At 44.4% G+C, this 17,104-nt stretch overlaps 1 protein-coding gene across 2 annotated transcripts in view; it reads right to left on the bottom strand.

Annotated features, from left to right (window-relative positions):
• Positions 1-1,902: 1,902 nt before the first annotated feature.
• Positions 1,903-17,104, bottom strand: part of nfxl1 (nuclear transcription factor, X-box binding-like 1) — a 191,557-nt gene continuing 176,355 nt past the window's right edge. Inside the window, exons 21-22 of one of the 2 annotated variants that reach the window (XM_038791249.1) lie at positions 13,908-13,961; positions 1,903-3,240 (exon numbers count right to left, since the gene is read on the bottom strand). In XM_038791249.1, the coding sequence (XP_038647177.1) occupies positions 3,067-3,240; positions 13,908-13,961 (228 nt within the window). In that variant the 3' untranslated portion in view covers positions 1,903-3,066. Of the gene's footprint in view, positions 3,241-13,907; positions 13,962-17,104 lie in introns of those variants that run through there. The other variant, XR_005459994.1, reaches the window with a different exon arrangement.

The following is a 17,104-nucleotide window of genomic DNA, read 5'->3' as shown; positions in this document are numbered from 1 at the left end:
TCCTCCATAGGATAGGAGCAGTTGGAGTGAGATTCAGGAGCCTCCCCGCCTCTGGTGCATGGATTCCTACCAGTGCCTGGACCATGCAGTTGAAACCCTGCACCATGGAGCTCATGCCCTCAGCCATGGAGGTCATGCGTTGAGGCATGGAGCGGATGTTTCCGCAATGGAGTATACCCCCAGCACCAAGGTCTCCACTGCAGATGTCACCCTCAGTTTTGGCCTCGTTGCAGAGCAGTGACGGTAACATTTCTTCAGAGAGGTGGTGATGGGACTTCTCCAGTCGTCCTTGCACTCAGAGGAGAGATACAGGAATCCCTTCCTGATGCTCTCAATTCTGCCGTTGCAGTTCCAGCAGCTCTGGGATGATCGGATCCTGAGATCGGCCATTGGCTAAGAGTTCAGCAGAATCCTGGGCTCCTGCATTCCTCAGAGTGCTGGTTCCCTGGGACATCCTTGCCTCCACCTGCTGTGGATCTTCAAGTGTGAGATGCTCACCAATGTGTGACCAAGAAACCTGGCTACTAATTAATCCCACTGTGTTGAGAGTATCTGTGCTGGTGGAGGGTGCGGGTGACAAATGTGACACCTCTTCAATGGTGGTGTCTGAAATGTCGCCGTCTGAAATGTCGCCCTTGGTGCTGCTCATGTCCATGGTCTCCAAAGAGCATAAGGCTGATCCTGACTGGTCGACTGCCTGCCTTACAAGGGAAGGGAGATGGCATTAGTGCATCACGGAGGATAAATGATGCAACAATGTTTACTCATGGGAGGTTTGAAGGATGACTGTGTCCTGGGGATTCTCACTTTTTTCTGCAACCTCTCTTCTCTCTCTGTGCAGGCGCCGTAGTGTTCCACCCTGGCTGGCTCAGGGGTTCCTTCCTCAAGGGAAAGGCATTACTCTGGGTGGCTGTGCCAGCTCACGCTGATTATGCCTAAGTTGTCGTACAAAGAGACAAATGGAAAGAGTGTAGCCGGGAGCCCATGCAGCTCAGATGGTGAAGAGGTGTTGCATGTCTGGGAGCGGGGATGTGAGGAGCAGAGTAGATACTGTGGAGCACCATGGAGATTGTGGGGTTGTGCACTTAATGGATGTTGACAACCTGCGAGGTAGCTGGGTGAGAGGTCACCTTGGAGGTGTGAGGGAGACTGGAGGGGGCAGCCATATCTTCGTTGTGTGAATGTGGTCATTCATCTTGCAGCACTGCTGCCCCGTCCCTCTTCTGTAATGAGCTGGCACTGGCCAAGGTTGCCACGGCCTTGCAGGCAGAGATGGTGACCTTGCCGAAAGGAGTTCTGCAGGAACAGGGGTCAACAGATCTCACCTCTGCTGCTCACCATCCAGTAGTTTGGTGAAGGCTCCCTCGGAGAATCAAGGTATAGGCTTGCTGGCAGCCACCCCCAACTGAATCTAGAACAAGTGCTGGGAAGGCGTTTATATGCAGCTCCCCACTGATTGCAGAGATCAAGTTGCCCGGGGGTAAGCGAATCAGCAAAAGGCTAAAAAATATTGTTAAAGAGGCTCAAATTTCCATGAGAAGTCGCACCAATTTTCTCACCGGAACTGACTCTTTACCAAATTCTGGCAAGATTCCACCTAATGTAAAATGGGTTTAAAAACATTTTAGCATGCTCACAGAATGAAGTACAACTATTAGTGGGTGCAGAAGTGCTAAAGTCCAAACCGTGCATCAGGCGGGGTGCACAAACACCATGGATGAGGGAAGAAGATGACAGTGTTGGAGTGAGATTTATTCCCCCGCTTTATGTTTTGGCTGTCAGCTTATTGAACAGAACTTGGAACACAATTACACGAGAAGGAATCTTTTCAAATGAATGGACATCTTCAGTTTTGTTTTAGAGAATAGATGTTATTAAGTACAACAAACAGAATTACCACCATAAATTTGAACACAAATCATTTATTAAATCATAGATCAACACACTGCATAGATAAAGTTCAGTTTGGGGCAACAAACCATTTGCATTATCCTGCATCAAATACCTTTAATTTCTTTTGATTTTTTTTTAGTTCATCAATAATCTCCCATGGAAATAAATTTATTGAACATGTAATGGTCAGTTGGTTTTCAAACATTTTGAATAATTTTTTAAATTACTGCTCAGTCTAAATAGCCAATGTGAGAATAAATATAACTACAGAACTGATAGAAGAAAAAGGAATGTTTGACCCGCTGTCTTTTTTTAACTAAAAAGATAAATTATACATTTGGGCAGTGAAAGCAAAGTCTGTCAACTTTTCATGATAAATTGAATATGGAAGTGAGAGTTATTCTCATGTAAAGTGAGGGCAGGCTTAAAATTTTCATTATGTGCCTATGCCATTAATGATGTCTCAATGCTTATTGTTATTTTCCAATTTGTTTTGAACTGTTACAGTGCTTTTCAAGCACATAAGGCCCAGTCGACCAACATTATTTTTTTGATCTGAAACAACAGAATTGTTTAATGGCAAGGTAACCTGCAATTTACAACATTCCAGTTAGCTGGGGTCAACTATACTACCTCTACTGATTCACTCGACATAACTCTGCTTGTTGGCTTACAAGTTTCACCGAATAGTCAAATGAATAGACCAAAGTGAAAAAGTAAAAGGTCTACAGAAGCTAAAAAGCAAAGAAATTCACTTATATTAAACTGGTCATATTTAACATGAAATAAAACAATTTCAACAATTGTAAAGCAATCCACATAAGCTGTCTGTTGCAAGACAAAAATTAATGTTTGCACATATGAAATAGAATTATCTACAATGATATCTTTTAACCATCTCAATAAGATCACCGTGCATGTCTAAATACACACAATGTGTTGATGAGTTTTCATACAATATCATACACACATGACAGTTAATGCGATTTGTCACATGCACAAATCACTAATGGCATTATGATTGATTATATTTGTAAACCGTTGAAGGCTGGAGGCAAGCTCAGCACAAAAAATATTGCCGTTGTAGGATTCATTCTAATGCATTTTTTTTTAGTACTCTATTAGATATGTTTTTCCTAATTAATTTTGATCATACCATGGCTTCACATTTCTTCAATTGAGTTGCAGCAGGTAAAAGGTGACTAATGCCAGAATAATTCCACAGACAGGGAGCATCAGGTATTTCTTGTATTTCTGCCAAGCTGTTTCTTTGGTCTCCATTGTGTCTCGCCTCTTGTTCTTCTTACGGCGACCCTTCAGTCTTTTTTCAAAGGCTTCTAATTCCACCTGGATAAAAGGTCGGACAAAGTTTAGTTCGTGAACGTATTTGGCTGTAAGAGGAATACACATGCGTAAAAATCAAAGTGAAATAAAGTGAAGGCACAACGCCTTTGTGTTGTGAACCGAGATAAACCAAACAAACCAGGTTCAATCGCTGCTTTTAATAGGCTGAGTTCAGCCTGGGCAGGATTTGGGACAATATAAGTGATAGAAAAATATATTGATATATTCAATGTTTATGTTGAACAAATATGCATAGAATTAGACATAATTGCAGTGATAAAAATTGGAACAAGAACATAACAAACTTGCAGTACACTAGCCACAGCACTATTTGCAGAATCAGAAGAGGACTGATCAAGTAAAAACTTGAAGTTTAGAATATTGTTTGAGTATGAACATCAAAAAGACAAAAACATTAGCAACTATGAAAACGAGTGTGAAAATGGAAGTCGATGTTCTCGCGCTGGAACAAATCAATAAGTTTGTCTACTTCAGGAGATGGTAGATGTGATGCCAAAGGCAGGAGGAGGATAGATAGCCAAAAATAATTTTACAAAGATGAAGGATGTTAAAAGCAAGATTGCAACAAGGAAAAACACTCAAGATACTACATTCTGCACACACTTGGGCAATAAATAAAAATCTGAATTAGAAAATTGTGGCCTTTGAAATGTGGATGGTAAGACATATGCTAAATGTTGCAAGCAGAGGTGCTACAAATTGGAAAGACAAAAATAACTCCAAAACCTGACATCTAGAAAAGATACGGCGATTGGGAAACTATGTTCTCCTGCCAGAGGGCCCTGTTACGCGTCTCCCTATTACAGAGCTGTGTGCGTGTGTGGGGGTCTCCCTATTACAGGGGTATCTGTGGGGCGGAGAATTGTCCTTCTTATTACAGTGGTCCCTGTGGGATCGGGGTGGGGTGGAGGTCTCCCTATTACAAGGGCCCCTGGGGTGATGGGGGGGGGGGGGGGGAAGAGAATGGATTCCCTGTTACAGGGGTCCTCCTATTACAGGGGTCCCTGTGGGGGTCTCCCGATTCAGAGGTCCATGGGGGAGGGGTCTCCCTATTACTGGGGTCCCCCTATTTCAAGCGTCCTGTGGAGGGGATGGGAGTGGGGGGAGGGGGTTGCCGGGTCACCCCCATTCTTGAGGTTGGGGAGGGGGGGCAGCCAGGCAATCCGGGGATATGGGGGGTGGGGGCGATTTGCGGGGTAGGTGGTCGTGAGACCTTACTATCGGTCTGCCATCTTCCAGGATTCCCTGGGAATCCCTCGTATTCCACGCCATGCATAAATTTAGCATGGGGTCTGGGGTAGAGGCGTTGGTAGGCAGTGCATTGTGGGGTGGGGGTGGGGGGGTGCTCTTGCATGGGCTGGGTTGGTCTCAACCATCAGGAAGCGGATTCCGGGCGTCCCGGGACAAAGAATCCCACCCAAAGTGTCAGTATTTCAGCCTTTTCATCAAAGCTGAAAAGCTATAAAGATCTCTTCTAGAGGACAAAATGGAGGGCAGCATAAAGAAGGGATGACAGTGGCGTAGTTGGGTGAGGGACAGGTTGCAGAAGAGCTACAGTGGATGTGTGAGGATGGCACAAGACAGACGAGCATGACATACCATGACAGATCTCCTGCTGGGAATAGTTACAAGCAGCAGCAATTGACCTTTGGGCTTCAGAGACAATGGAAAAGTCAGCCCAGAGTTCAGCTCCTGATGACCGTTACTGGAAAGTACATGTGAACGTGCAGACAATGAGAATCAACAGGAACAGACTTGGCTGTTATGTCTACTAGACTGAAATATTTTTCTGCCACTTTGTCTAAGTTTCCACTAGAAGAATGGTCACTTGGGCAAGGAATAGTTGGGTTCTGTCTTTAGAAGAGGGATGAAAAGAGAAGAATTTGAATCGCTACAGTTTTCAAAATTTAGAAACTAATTTAGTTCTTTATGTTGCCTCAGAAGAAACATAAAACACACAACTGAGATCACAAAACAAGATTTTGGAAACAAGAATCACGGGAACAGAACAAAGAAGTGATTTCCAATTTTTAAAAATAATCATTGATCATTCATAGAAAATGTAAATATCACTACAACATTGCTGTGACTGGTTATAAGGCAACAGTTCAGGAAATACAATAGGCATACTTGTAAGTACTAATGATGTTCAAACATGACATTTAATAGTTTCTTTACTGGAAATGTGAATGTGGTAGCATGATACTTTTGCCAAACAACTAAAAGCTGTGCAGCAGCAGAATGTGAAGGACATCTGAATTTTCACCCCCTCCAACAGCTATTTGTGGGGATTACACTCCCTTTGGTTGTTTTTCTTAATTTGTTCTGCAAATTAATGCTACTTTTGCTGAAGTGGGTTACAGATAAATAAATCATTAAATGCTTATGCATCCTCCAGGCTTTTATAGGTCAGTTTCGTTACAGACAAAATAAAGTTTCAAGGTTAGATGATCTCCAAATCTTAGAAAATTACCCAGGGTTGCAAAATTATTGAACTTCTCCAACCAGGTTAACTTTGATGAAGTTATTAAATTGACAAATCTTTTTGTTCCTTCCCATTAACTTTAGCCTGGGTACATAAATCAAACTGACTTAACGAAGAAAGGAAGCACTTGCACAGAATAACATCCCTTCCATTTACGTGTCCTAAAGTCCTGTGTAGCCAACTTGAAATGAAATGAAAATCGCTTATTGTCACAAGTAGGCTTCAAATGAAGTTACTGTGAAAAGCCCCTAGTCGCCACATCCCGGCTCCTGTTCGGGGAGGCTGGTACGGGAATTGAACCATGCTGCTGGCCTGCCCCGGTCTGCTTTCAAAGCCAGCGATTTAGCCGTGTGCTAAACCAGCCCCTGTCTACACATTTGTCTACAGATGTACTCAGTAAGATCCCAAGAACTGCAAACCTCTTGATGCAGGATGAGAAAGAAATACTGGCCAAGAAACCAGGGGAATATCATGTTATCCTTCAAATAGTGGCATGGCGTCTTCACCTAGAGTCACATTTTAATGCGTCACCTAAAAGAAAACACCTCTGGCAATGCAGCACTCCCTTATTACTGAATCATCAACTTATTCTTGAGTGGAGTCTGAGCACATAATCTTCTGATTCAGAGGCAATCAAATACTTAACAGCTTTATTAACTTCAAACAAATGTGGCACAAATAAATCCTCGAAATTCCATTCGCCAGTTTATGCTTTCCACATATTCACTAATCAGAATGATTATCCTTGTCACTTGGCAAGAGCTGAAAGGTAAAATGGAAGCAACCAAACACACCTAGTGAACCTATGTTTACCCTGTTGAGTGAGGGTAAAGCAAAGGCCAACATAATCCTATGCAGAAACACCAGAATTTCATTGTCTCACAAAGGAGCCAAATGTTTTTATATCAGAAATCTCATAAACACATGATAATGAAGGGTCTGAAAAAAAAAAAATCTATTGAATTTGTTCCAAAAGGTCATCTTGCAACCGAGCATCATCACCTGTGCCCCACACCCACAAGTGGTGTAATATCCTGAGAGAGACTAAGAGAATAAATCTCAGGTTAAAGCAGGGATTAAAATCCAGAAAATATCTCTGCAACCCTTGAAGGCAATGAAAACAAGTTTTAGAAAATGCCAGTTTATAAGGCACATTGCCGACTACCCCACCTATCTTACACATGTTGCACATCCCTTTGCGCACTCGCAGCAAATCTACATTAACTGCAAGAGCTGGCAACATGTCCAAAGATCAATAACCCACTGTTAAAAGAAAACCCCCTGACATCTAGTTATTTCTAGTAATCCTATACAGTCAATCTCTGTTATTCATAGACATTCCGTTCCCACAAAATCACAAAAGGTGAATTTGTGCATGTGCGCTTCACTTTGGAAAGGTGAGAATTTAACAGTTTGAGATGAGTCTCCAAATCATGGATGAGAACGTTTTGGGGCCGCAAACGGTGATTTTGCGCACATGTACATTCAAGCGGGTAAACAGATTTGCAAACAGGGGATTGGAGATAACAGGAGACTGTACTAGCATTCCATGATTCCTCTCAGCATGTTTAACTCAAATACTGTATCCACATGGACTTAGTCAAATCTTCACAAAGTCTACGCTTAGAGTTAAAAGGCCAGCTCAGCCTCCCATAGTAGCTAAGAGCTTTCAGGGTACTTATCAGCGTAGTGGCTTCTCTGAACATTTTACAGAGTCTCTATATCACCTACCATGTGATGTGATCAACTGTATATAGTATTCTAGATGAGGCCGAACCAACAAGGATAGTATAATATTTTTTTGTTTTATGTGGGATTACCCTAGCAATACATCCCAGTAGTCTATTTGCCTCACTACACTGTCAGTGAACCTTACGATTAATCTTCTAGAACAACTGAGCCTTTTACACCACTTAACAGTAGTTAGGTGGCAACACTGGATAGTAAGCGGTTATTGGATAGGCACATGGAGCACACCAGAATGACAAGGAGTGGGATAACTTGATCTTGGTTTCGGACAAAGCTCGCTATGTTCTATACACATGCTTAGGATCATGTCTATTCATATGAACACCATATTAATTTAAGTTAAGTGACATGTACCAGCAACAGAATCTGTCCCTCATTACATCAAGATTTATTTGCAGTAATTTTATAAGACCATAAGAAATAGGAGCAGAATTAGGCCACTTGGCCCAATGAGTCTGCTCAGTCATTCAATCATGGCTGATATTTTTCACATCCCCATTCTCCTGCTTTCTCCCTATGACCCCTGATCCCCTTATTGATCAAGAATCATTCTATCTGTCTTAAAGACACTCAGTATGGCTTCCACAGCCTTCTGCAGCAAAGAGTTCCACAGATTCACCACCCTATGGCTGAGGAAATTCGTCCTCATCGCTGTGTTAAAGGATTGTCCCTTCAGTCTGAGGTTGTGCCCTCTGGTTCTAGTTTTTCCTACACGTGGAAACATCCTCGCCACATCCACTCTATCCAGGCTCGTAGTATCCTGTAAGTTTCAATCTTTCTAAACTCCAACAAGTCCAGACAGACCCAGAGTCCTCAACCGCTCCTCATGTGACAAGCTCTTCATTCCAGGGATTAGTCTTGTGAACCTACTCTGGATCCTGACTCATCTAAAATCTTAACATGCAAGTCTGAGATGAGTAATGATCTCAACATCAATGCCTATGAAGCTTCAACAGTAGCCAAGCTCAACTGAGAAATCCCATCATGAATAACAACCTTGGGCCCACCCAAACATAACCAATTCTTTAGCCAAATAAATTGTTCAGCCAACCCAAGAGCTGCTTGTCAAATCCACAGGATTGCTTTTCATGAAATTGAATATTTACCTGGGCTGCACTTTTTTTAATTAAAAGCTTTTTGGAAATGTAATTATATAATTACACTCTCACCCCCACCCACATATTGGTTTGCTGCAATTTCCATCCAGGCTGCGATGAGGCTGTAAAATTCTGCCACTGACTCTCGCACTCCTGCCCTCCCTCCAAACCCTCCCACACGCCCTTCCATGTACATGTGGACATGTACACACACGGTAGGGTTTTTACCTTGTCTGGTGAGTGCGACAGGTGGGACCGGAAGCAGATGTGAAATCTCCTGCCAGCAATTGGCTTCAAACATCAACTTTACATTGGCTGGTCAATTAACTGCTGCCCAGCATGAAACACCTGCTGAGGCAGGCTCAGCACTCCCAGAGGTGATGGGAAGAGTGCAGGTGCCGGGGCCAGTGAGGTCGCAATCGGAGGAATTAAATGGAGCTCCCTGAAGGCCGGCAGTCAGTGTTCCAAGGGCCTCAGGGAACGGCTTTGAAAAAAGTATCGTTTGACTCATTAATTCAGTTATTGTGCTGTGCAGGGGCTGGTTTAGCACAGGGCTAAATCGCTGGCTTTGAAAGCAGATGAAGGCAAGCCAGCAGCACAGTTCAATTCCCGTACCAGCCTCCCCGAACAGGCGCCAGAATGTGGCGACTAGGTAACTTTTCACAGTAACTTCATTTGAAGCCTACTTGTGACAATAAGCAATTTTCATTTCATTTCATTCATTTCGCTAAGTGTCTGCAGCATATCATCTGCACCCAGAGCCCATGCTGGGATGGATGGGAATACACTGAAACAGTCTGCCCCCCCCCCCCCCCCCCCCCCCCCACCACTTTTCAAATGAATGCCTATGGGTTCAGCTGGAGGCAGTCAGTGCCCGATGTGAGATCTCTCTGCCGCAAGCAAGTACAAAGAGGCCACTCCAAACGACAAAGGCGGCCTGGTTAGAGGTGTCAGGCTGGCCAGCAGCCATGATGTCATCCTCAGAACCTGGATCCAGTTCATGAAAAGCTTCAGTGATCTTCTGCACTCTGCAAGTGTGATACTGAATCCAGTTGGAACCTTAGACAGATGTCTTTGTGGTTGGCAGCATATGTTAGTACTCACAGATGTGAAATGCAGAGCGTAAAGTGGCACATAATCCTGTGTTTTGATAAAACTATGGGTGGTATGTATGTGAGGTGTGGCAATGTGATGGGCAGCTGAACCTGTGTCTTGGGGAACAAGGACTGACAAACTGGGATTTTCTGGCATGTAGAGGGGGGACTAATTAAAGCACTTTTGTACTGACAAGAGAAAAGGAGTCACAATGCACAGTAGTGAGGAGGGACAGGTGATGGGATCACAAACCTTTTAGCAAGTCAGGTAGAGCACAAGAGATGATCTGCAAATGTGGAGACAGGTCCACTGGGCATGGAGAGGCAGGACTATTGGACGAAGGCAAGAGTCTAGTGGACAGGAAAGAGATTGGTTGAGGGGAGGAGAGATGTGGGCAGTGATTATAAGACTTATGTGAAATCCGCTTATCCTTGTTGCTCATCCATTCAAAAGTCTTTGCGCAGTCAGATGTCCATTCTGAGAATGAACCAGACTGCACCCAATTCAATTTCGTAATGCTGTTCCAAACAGACTTTTGTTTTTGTCCCTCAGATGGAACATCACCACGACCCCAGGAGAACCCATGACCCCCTCTCCCCCAACCGACCTCCAAGGATGATCAGGAGCCAGATGAACCTGCATCACATTCTCCCTCTGCACCTTGCACCAGCACAGATACAGGCATGTCAGTGGGCATATGCATATCAGAGCAGGTGGCAGTGCAGAGTGGTGAAAGCACATTACACTTGTCGGAGGAGCTAGCGGAGGCAGAAGTCCCAGGGTCCTGGCAGTCCGAGAACTGCTGATGACCATCTTGGAATATAAAAGCAGCGCTGTGCTACTGAGCCTTTATAAGGCTCTGGTTAGGCCCCATTTGGAGTACTGTGTCCAGTTTTGGGCCCCACATCTCAGGAAGGACATACTGGCACTGGAGCGTGTCCAGCGGAGATTCACACGGATGATCCCTGGAATGGCGGGTCTAACATATGATGAACGGCTGAGGATCCTGGGATTGTATTCTTTGGAGTTTAGAAGGTTAAGGGGAGATCCAATAGAAACTTACAAGATAATACATGGCTTAGAAAGGGTGGACGCAAATAAACTGTTTCCGTTAGGCGAGGAGACGAGGACCCGTGGGCACAGCCTTAGAATTAGAGGGGGTAAATTCAGAACAGAAATGCTTAGACATTTCTTCAGCCAGAGTGTGGTGGGCCTGTGGAATTCATTGCCGCGGAGTGCAGTGGAGGCCGGGACGCTAAATGGCTTCAAGGCAGAGATAGATAAATTCTTGATGTCGCGAGGAATTAAGGGCTACGGGGAGAATGCTGGTAGGTGGAGTTGAAATGCCCATCAGCCATGATTGAATGGCGGAGTGGACTCGATGGGCCGAATGGCCTTACTTCCACTCCTATGTCTTATGGTCTTATGGACCAGGACCAAGTTGAGTCAGAGGCAGATGAGGAGCCTCTGCAGTCGGCCACCTGGTGCCAGGTGCTGATTACCCAGTGGGATTCGTGGGGTGATCTGGCAGAGATCCCGGAGGGTCTGCGTGCCATGGTCTCTGTATTGGAGACCAAGTAGAGCACGAGCACAGGGTTGGTCCAGAGGTCAGAACGCACAGCTTCTTCCATAGACAGAGCAGAATCATAGAATTCCTACAGTACCGACAGAGGTCATTTGACCCATCCGGTACACAACGACCCTCCAAAACAGCACCCTTCTGAACAGTGTGTATGTTACCAACTTGCTGCAGCTATGGGCAGCGGTATGTGAGACTACGCATAGATGCCTGGAAAGGACCTGAGGCATAAAACTTTAGGGCCACTGTCACCTTCAGAGCCACTGGCATATGGTGGCCACCTGCACAGTTGTCGATAATTTTGGGGCTAATAATTTCACAGATAGAGGTGACAGGTCCTCTGGAGAGGAGCCTTCTTCAGCACAGAATCTCTGACATGTCCAGGTAGTATAATTGCTCTGGACCTTCTGCTTTGCAAATACTTCTGGCCTTCCACCCCTTCTGGCTGTGCCTAGGGCTAACTGTGGGGTGGTGCCTGTGAGCAACTTGCCTCCTCTCCCTTTTGGCTCTCTTTTCCTCTTCTGAAGACATCCCTCCAGCAGACTGTGCAATCCTCATATTTGTCCTGATGATTACATAGTTTTCTGCACTGAAGGGGCCTTTCTGCAGATAGCCTCTGCAAATATTTAACAATAATAATAATAATCTTTATTGTCACAAGTAGGCTTACAGTAATACTGCAATGAAGTTACTGTGAAAATCCCCTAGTCGCCACACTCTGGCACCTGTTCAGGTACTTGGAGGGAGAATTCAGAATCTCCTATTCACCTAACAAGCATGTCTTTCGGGACTTCTGGGAGGAAACCGGAGTACCTGGAGGAAACCCACGTAGACACAGAGAGAACGTACAGACTCTGCACAGATAGTGACCCAAGCCTGGAATCGAACCTCGGACCCTGGCACTGTGAAGCAACAGTGCTAACCACTGTGCTACCGTGGAGCCCTAAAATTATGTTCGCATTGGCCAGGAATCAAACCCAGGCCTCCCTCATGGCAGGCGAAAATTCTACCACTGAACCGTTATTCAAAACAACTAACAGCAAAACTCTAACTCCTCACCATACCAATATCTTGTGAGCCTTGAAACCGCCCTGGATGTAAAATGAATGAAAAAAGTGAAGGCCGCCTAGCCGATTGTCCCATGCGTTGAGAGTAAAAGTGCACATGCTACTCAAAACCGCTGTCAACTGGTCTTCAAATGGGTTAATTTGGCCCTTTAGCTGTCAGTGGGTGTGGTTCTAACTTCCGAGCATGCTGGCCAGCCAAATATCGCAAGGCAGTGCAATGATGTTGGAATGCCCTCCCAGCATCATCGCGTTTCACCCCATTCATGACCATTAGTATCTAGCACGTGCTGGCACGGCAAGTGGGAAATTCTGGCCTCACTCACTCCCACAGTCCCTCACACACTCGCTCCCACAGTCTCAATCTCTGGCACAGGCCAGCCAGCCTCTTCCCCAACCCCTCTCGCTCAGCCTCTCCGTCCTGAACAGCAAACACGGGAGAGGAGTGACCTGTTATTGGGAAGACAGCTTCTTGCAGAATCTTTCACCACAACTTATTTGTTTGTCTGGTATTTTTAAAATTGTATCCGGGGACCACTTACAGGAACTTGAGGGGCCAGATGCAACCTGCGGGTTGCAATTGGAGAAACCTGATAGAGTATATCCAAACGATCCGTCCTTCCTTGTAATTTTACTTTATAACCAATGACAAAGCTTATAATTGCTGGCTTTTGAATATGGTAGATGAAGTTCCAGCATTAAAAAGCAAATGCCACAAATATAATCCTGTCATAGTAGAGACAAGAAATACCACAGACTGCAAGCATACAGGATCTACCTCAAAATATGAGATGATAGAATTGAAACATTTTGACGAAGTAAATTATATGCACAGTGTAACATGATCAGCAGATAAAAGAAACTCCATTTTAATAATGGGAATATTAAACTCTGGGTTATTCTCACTCTCTCCCCGGTAGTGCTAATCATACATTTAAAGCACTAAAAGAACACCACGTGCATCACTGATAGGTTTTGTGTCTCCATAATTCCCAAAACCAGCCCGTCAAGTAACTTTAGATGAAACAGACAAGAAAGCAAATTCACCATTCAACCAACAAAACAAACAAATAAAAAAAACAATTTTTTTTTTTATCCAAAAAGACACACGGTTTCCAGTGGTTTGAAGGATTATTTTTCAAAGATTAAACATATTGTGTGGGATCAGGAAGGTTGGGAACAGGAGCTGATGAGTGAGCGAATGTATCAGGTGGAAGAGGATTGGGAAGAGGGGCTGGGGAATATATTTACATGCGTGTGTTTATGGTGGGAAGAGAGGGTTGATTACATTGCCTGTGTGGGGGTAATGGGGAGAGGGGCTTCATTGCGTTTTGTCACCAGCCTGTCTGAAACCTACATCAGTGCATAAAATAACATTTTTACAAGTACTTTAAAAAAACTGATTTTCACATGCATATGATGCACATGTTGATCTATAATACACAAATATAAAAAATCACATTCTGAAAGTTACAATGCTGCCTTATTGCTGGTTTGTTTTCGCTGACATTTGGATAGCATTAATTTTTAAACTTAAAATAGATCAATAGTTTGGGAAGCAGAGTTCTAGGCTACTTTACCTGCTGTTTCAATCTTTCTTTTTCAAGGGCCGCTTTTTCTTCAGCTTCTTTCATCTGAAGAAACAGTTGAAAAAATAACAATTGTCCAGAGACAAATTAAAATTTGACATTCATGTAACTACTGCATTATTAAAAGGATATTTAAGGGAAGGCAGTGATTAACTGGCAATGCCATTGGATTAACAATCCTGAGGTCCAAGCTATCACTCTTGGGTCACGGGTTCTATCCTGGTGGAATTTAAATTCAACTAATAAATCGGGAATTAAAAGCTAGTCTTGGTAATAGTGACCATGAAACCATCGTTGATTGTCATAGGAACTCCTTTATAGAATAAAATCTGCTGTCCTTGGCTGGTGTGGCCTAAATGTGACTCCACAGCAATGTGGTTGACTCATAACTGCCCTCTGAGCTGGCCTAGCAAGCTACTCAGTTATACCAAACTTCATGAAGTCCAAAAGAAATGAAACTGGAATAACCACTCAGCACCGACCTAGGTACCGGAAATGACAACTGCACATCAAGCTCTTGTCAGCCCTGCAAAGTCCTCCTTATTAACATTTGTGCCAAATTTGGGAGTGCTGTCCCACAGACTAGTCCAAACAACAGTCTAACAAAGGCATAATCACCAAATCAAAACTTAGACAATTTAATCATACATTTGTCCCAGACGTCACCTTCACAATCCCTGGGCATATCCTGTCTCACCGACAAGGCAAGCCCACCAGAGGTGATGGCACAGTCAGGAGGGAGTTGCCCTGGGAGTTCCCAACATCGACTCTGGATTCCATGACATCCGGTAAAACTTGGACAAGGCAACATCCTGCGGGTTACCACCTGATTGGCTGGGTTGAATTTGTGGCTGGGTTGAATTTGCACTGCTTTTTGTGGATAGGACAAACTTGGGCAATTTTCCACATTGCTGGGGAGGTACCAGTGTTGTAGCTATACTGAAACAGCTCGGATAGTGGTGCGACTAGCCCTGGTGCATAAATCTTCAGTACTATGGCTGGAATGTTGCCAGCACTCTCAGCCTTTGCAATTCAGCTCTTATTTGATATCATATGGGGTGAATTGAATTGGCTGAAGACTGGCATGTGAAGCAGGGGACCTCCAGAGGAGGCGGAGATGGGCAATCATCTGCCATTATAGACGTCATGTGGCTGCAATCAGATCTTCATCTGAATAAAAGCAAATTACTGCGGATGCTGGAATCTGAAACCAAAGAGAAAATGCTGGAAAATCCCTTTGAAGGGTCATCTGAACTCAAAACGTTAGCTCTTTTCTCTCCCTACAGATGCTGCCAGACCTGCTGTTAGTTTCCAGCATTTTCTCTTTGGTTTAAGATCTTCATCTGAGCTTGGACAGTGATATGTCAAAGATGATTTTTTTGCTGCTGGGAACCTCAAGAGGAAGTTAAGATGGATAATCTGCACTTCTTGCTGAAGATCATTGTCCTTTGCACATCATTGGATGGCTATATTTGTGGAACCTCTCTGGTTGGTTGATTAACTTATGGCTGGGTATGGCAGGACTGCAGAGCTTAGTTCTGATCAGTGGGTTGTGAGATCGCTTAGATCTGTCTATTGTATCATAGAATCCTTACAGTGCACAAGGAGTCCATTCGGCCCATTGAGTCTGCACCGACCCTCCAAAAGAACACCTCACCAAAGCTCACTCCCCCACCCTATCCCCGTAACCCCACCTAACCTTTGGACACTAAGCGACAATTTAGCATGGCCATCTAACCTGCACATCTTTGGACTGTGTGAGAAAATCGAGCACCCGGAGGAAACCCATGCAGATACTGGGAGAACGGCAAACTGCACAGAGTCAGCCTCAAGATCGGAATCGAATCCGGGTCCCAGGTGTTGTGAGGCAACAGTGCTAACCACTGTGCCAGCCTATTGCATTTTGCTTCTGTTGTTTGGCACACACTATCCTGTATTGTAGCTCCATCAGGTTAGATCTATTTTTTGGGTATGGCTGGTGCTGCTCCTGGCGCACCCTCCTGAAATTTGAATTCAATAAAAATATGGAATAAAAAAAAATAATGATGACCATGAAATAATTGTTGATTGTTGGAAAAACCCATCTGGTTCCCTAATGTCCTTTAGGGGAGGAAATCTGCCATCCTTACCTGGTCTGGCCTACATGTGACCCCAAACCAACAGCAATGCGGTTGACTCTTAACTATCCCCTCAAGGGCAATTAGGGATGGGCAATAAATGCTGGCACAGCCTGCAACACCCCATGAACGAATAAAAAAACCAAATCACTGCCCCATCAGCCTACTCTTGATCATCAGCAAGGTGTTGAAAGGTGTCACTGAAAGAGCTATCAAAAGGTACTTACTCAGCAATTTCCTGCTCACTGATGTTCTGTTTGGGTTCAGCAAGAGCCACTCAGCTCCTGACCTCATTACAGCCTTGGTCCAAACATGGACAAAAGAGCTGAACTGCAGAGATGAGGTGAAAATGACTGCATTTGACATCAAGGCAGCTTTTGACTGAGTATGGTGTCCAGCAGCCCGTGCAAAACTGGAGTCAATGAGAATAAAGGAGTCGGGAAGGGGGGGCACTCTCCACTGGTTAGAGTTGTGCCTAGCACAAAGGAAGATTGTTGCATTTGTTAAAGGTCAATTATCTCAGTCCCGGACATAGCTGCAGGAGTTCCTCAGGGTTGTGTCCTAGACTCAATCATCTTCAGTTGCTTCATTGATGATCTTCCCTCCATCATAAGGGTTGAAGTGTGGATGTCCACTGATGGCTGCACGATGTTGAGCACCATTCACATCTCCTCATTCACTGAGGCAGCTGTGCAGCATTCAGGCTAGAGCTGATAAGTGAAAAATTATCTTTGTGCCACACAAATTGCCAAACAATGCCCATGCCCAATGAGAGAATCCAACCATCCAATCCAAAGCCTTTCCACCATCTACAGTGCACAAGTCAGAAGTGTGATAGAATACTTTCTACTTGCCTACAGAAGTGCAGCTCTGACAATATCAAGAAGCTTGACACTAACCAGGACAAAGCAGCCTGCTTGATTGGCACACCAAGTTATCACCTTCAACATTCACTCCCTGCACCACAAGTACACAGTGGCAGCAGCCTATACCATCTGCAAGATGTATTTATTATAGCAACCCACCAGGACTCAAACAGTACCCCCCAAACCTGAGATCTCTACCACCTCA

The sequence above is a fragment of the Scyliorhinus canicula genome, chromosome 3 (assembly GCF_902713615.1).
Source record: "Scyliorhinus canicula chromosome 3, sScyCan1.1, whole genome shotgun sequence".
Lineage (NCBI taxonomy): Eukaryota > Metazoa > Chordata > Chondrichthyes > Carcharhiniformes > Scyliorhinidae > Scyliorhinus > Scyliorhinus canicula.
Note: the sequence above shows the minus strand (reverse complement) of the source record. Positions and strands in the feature narration are given on the sequence as shown.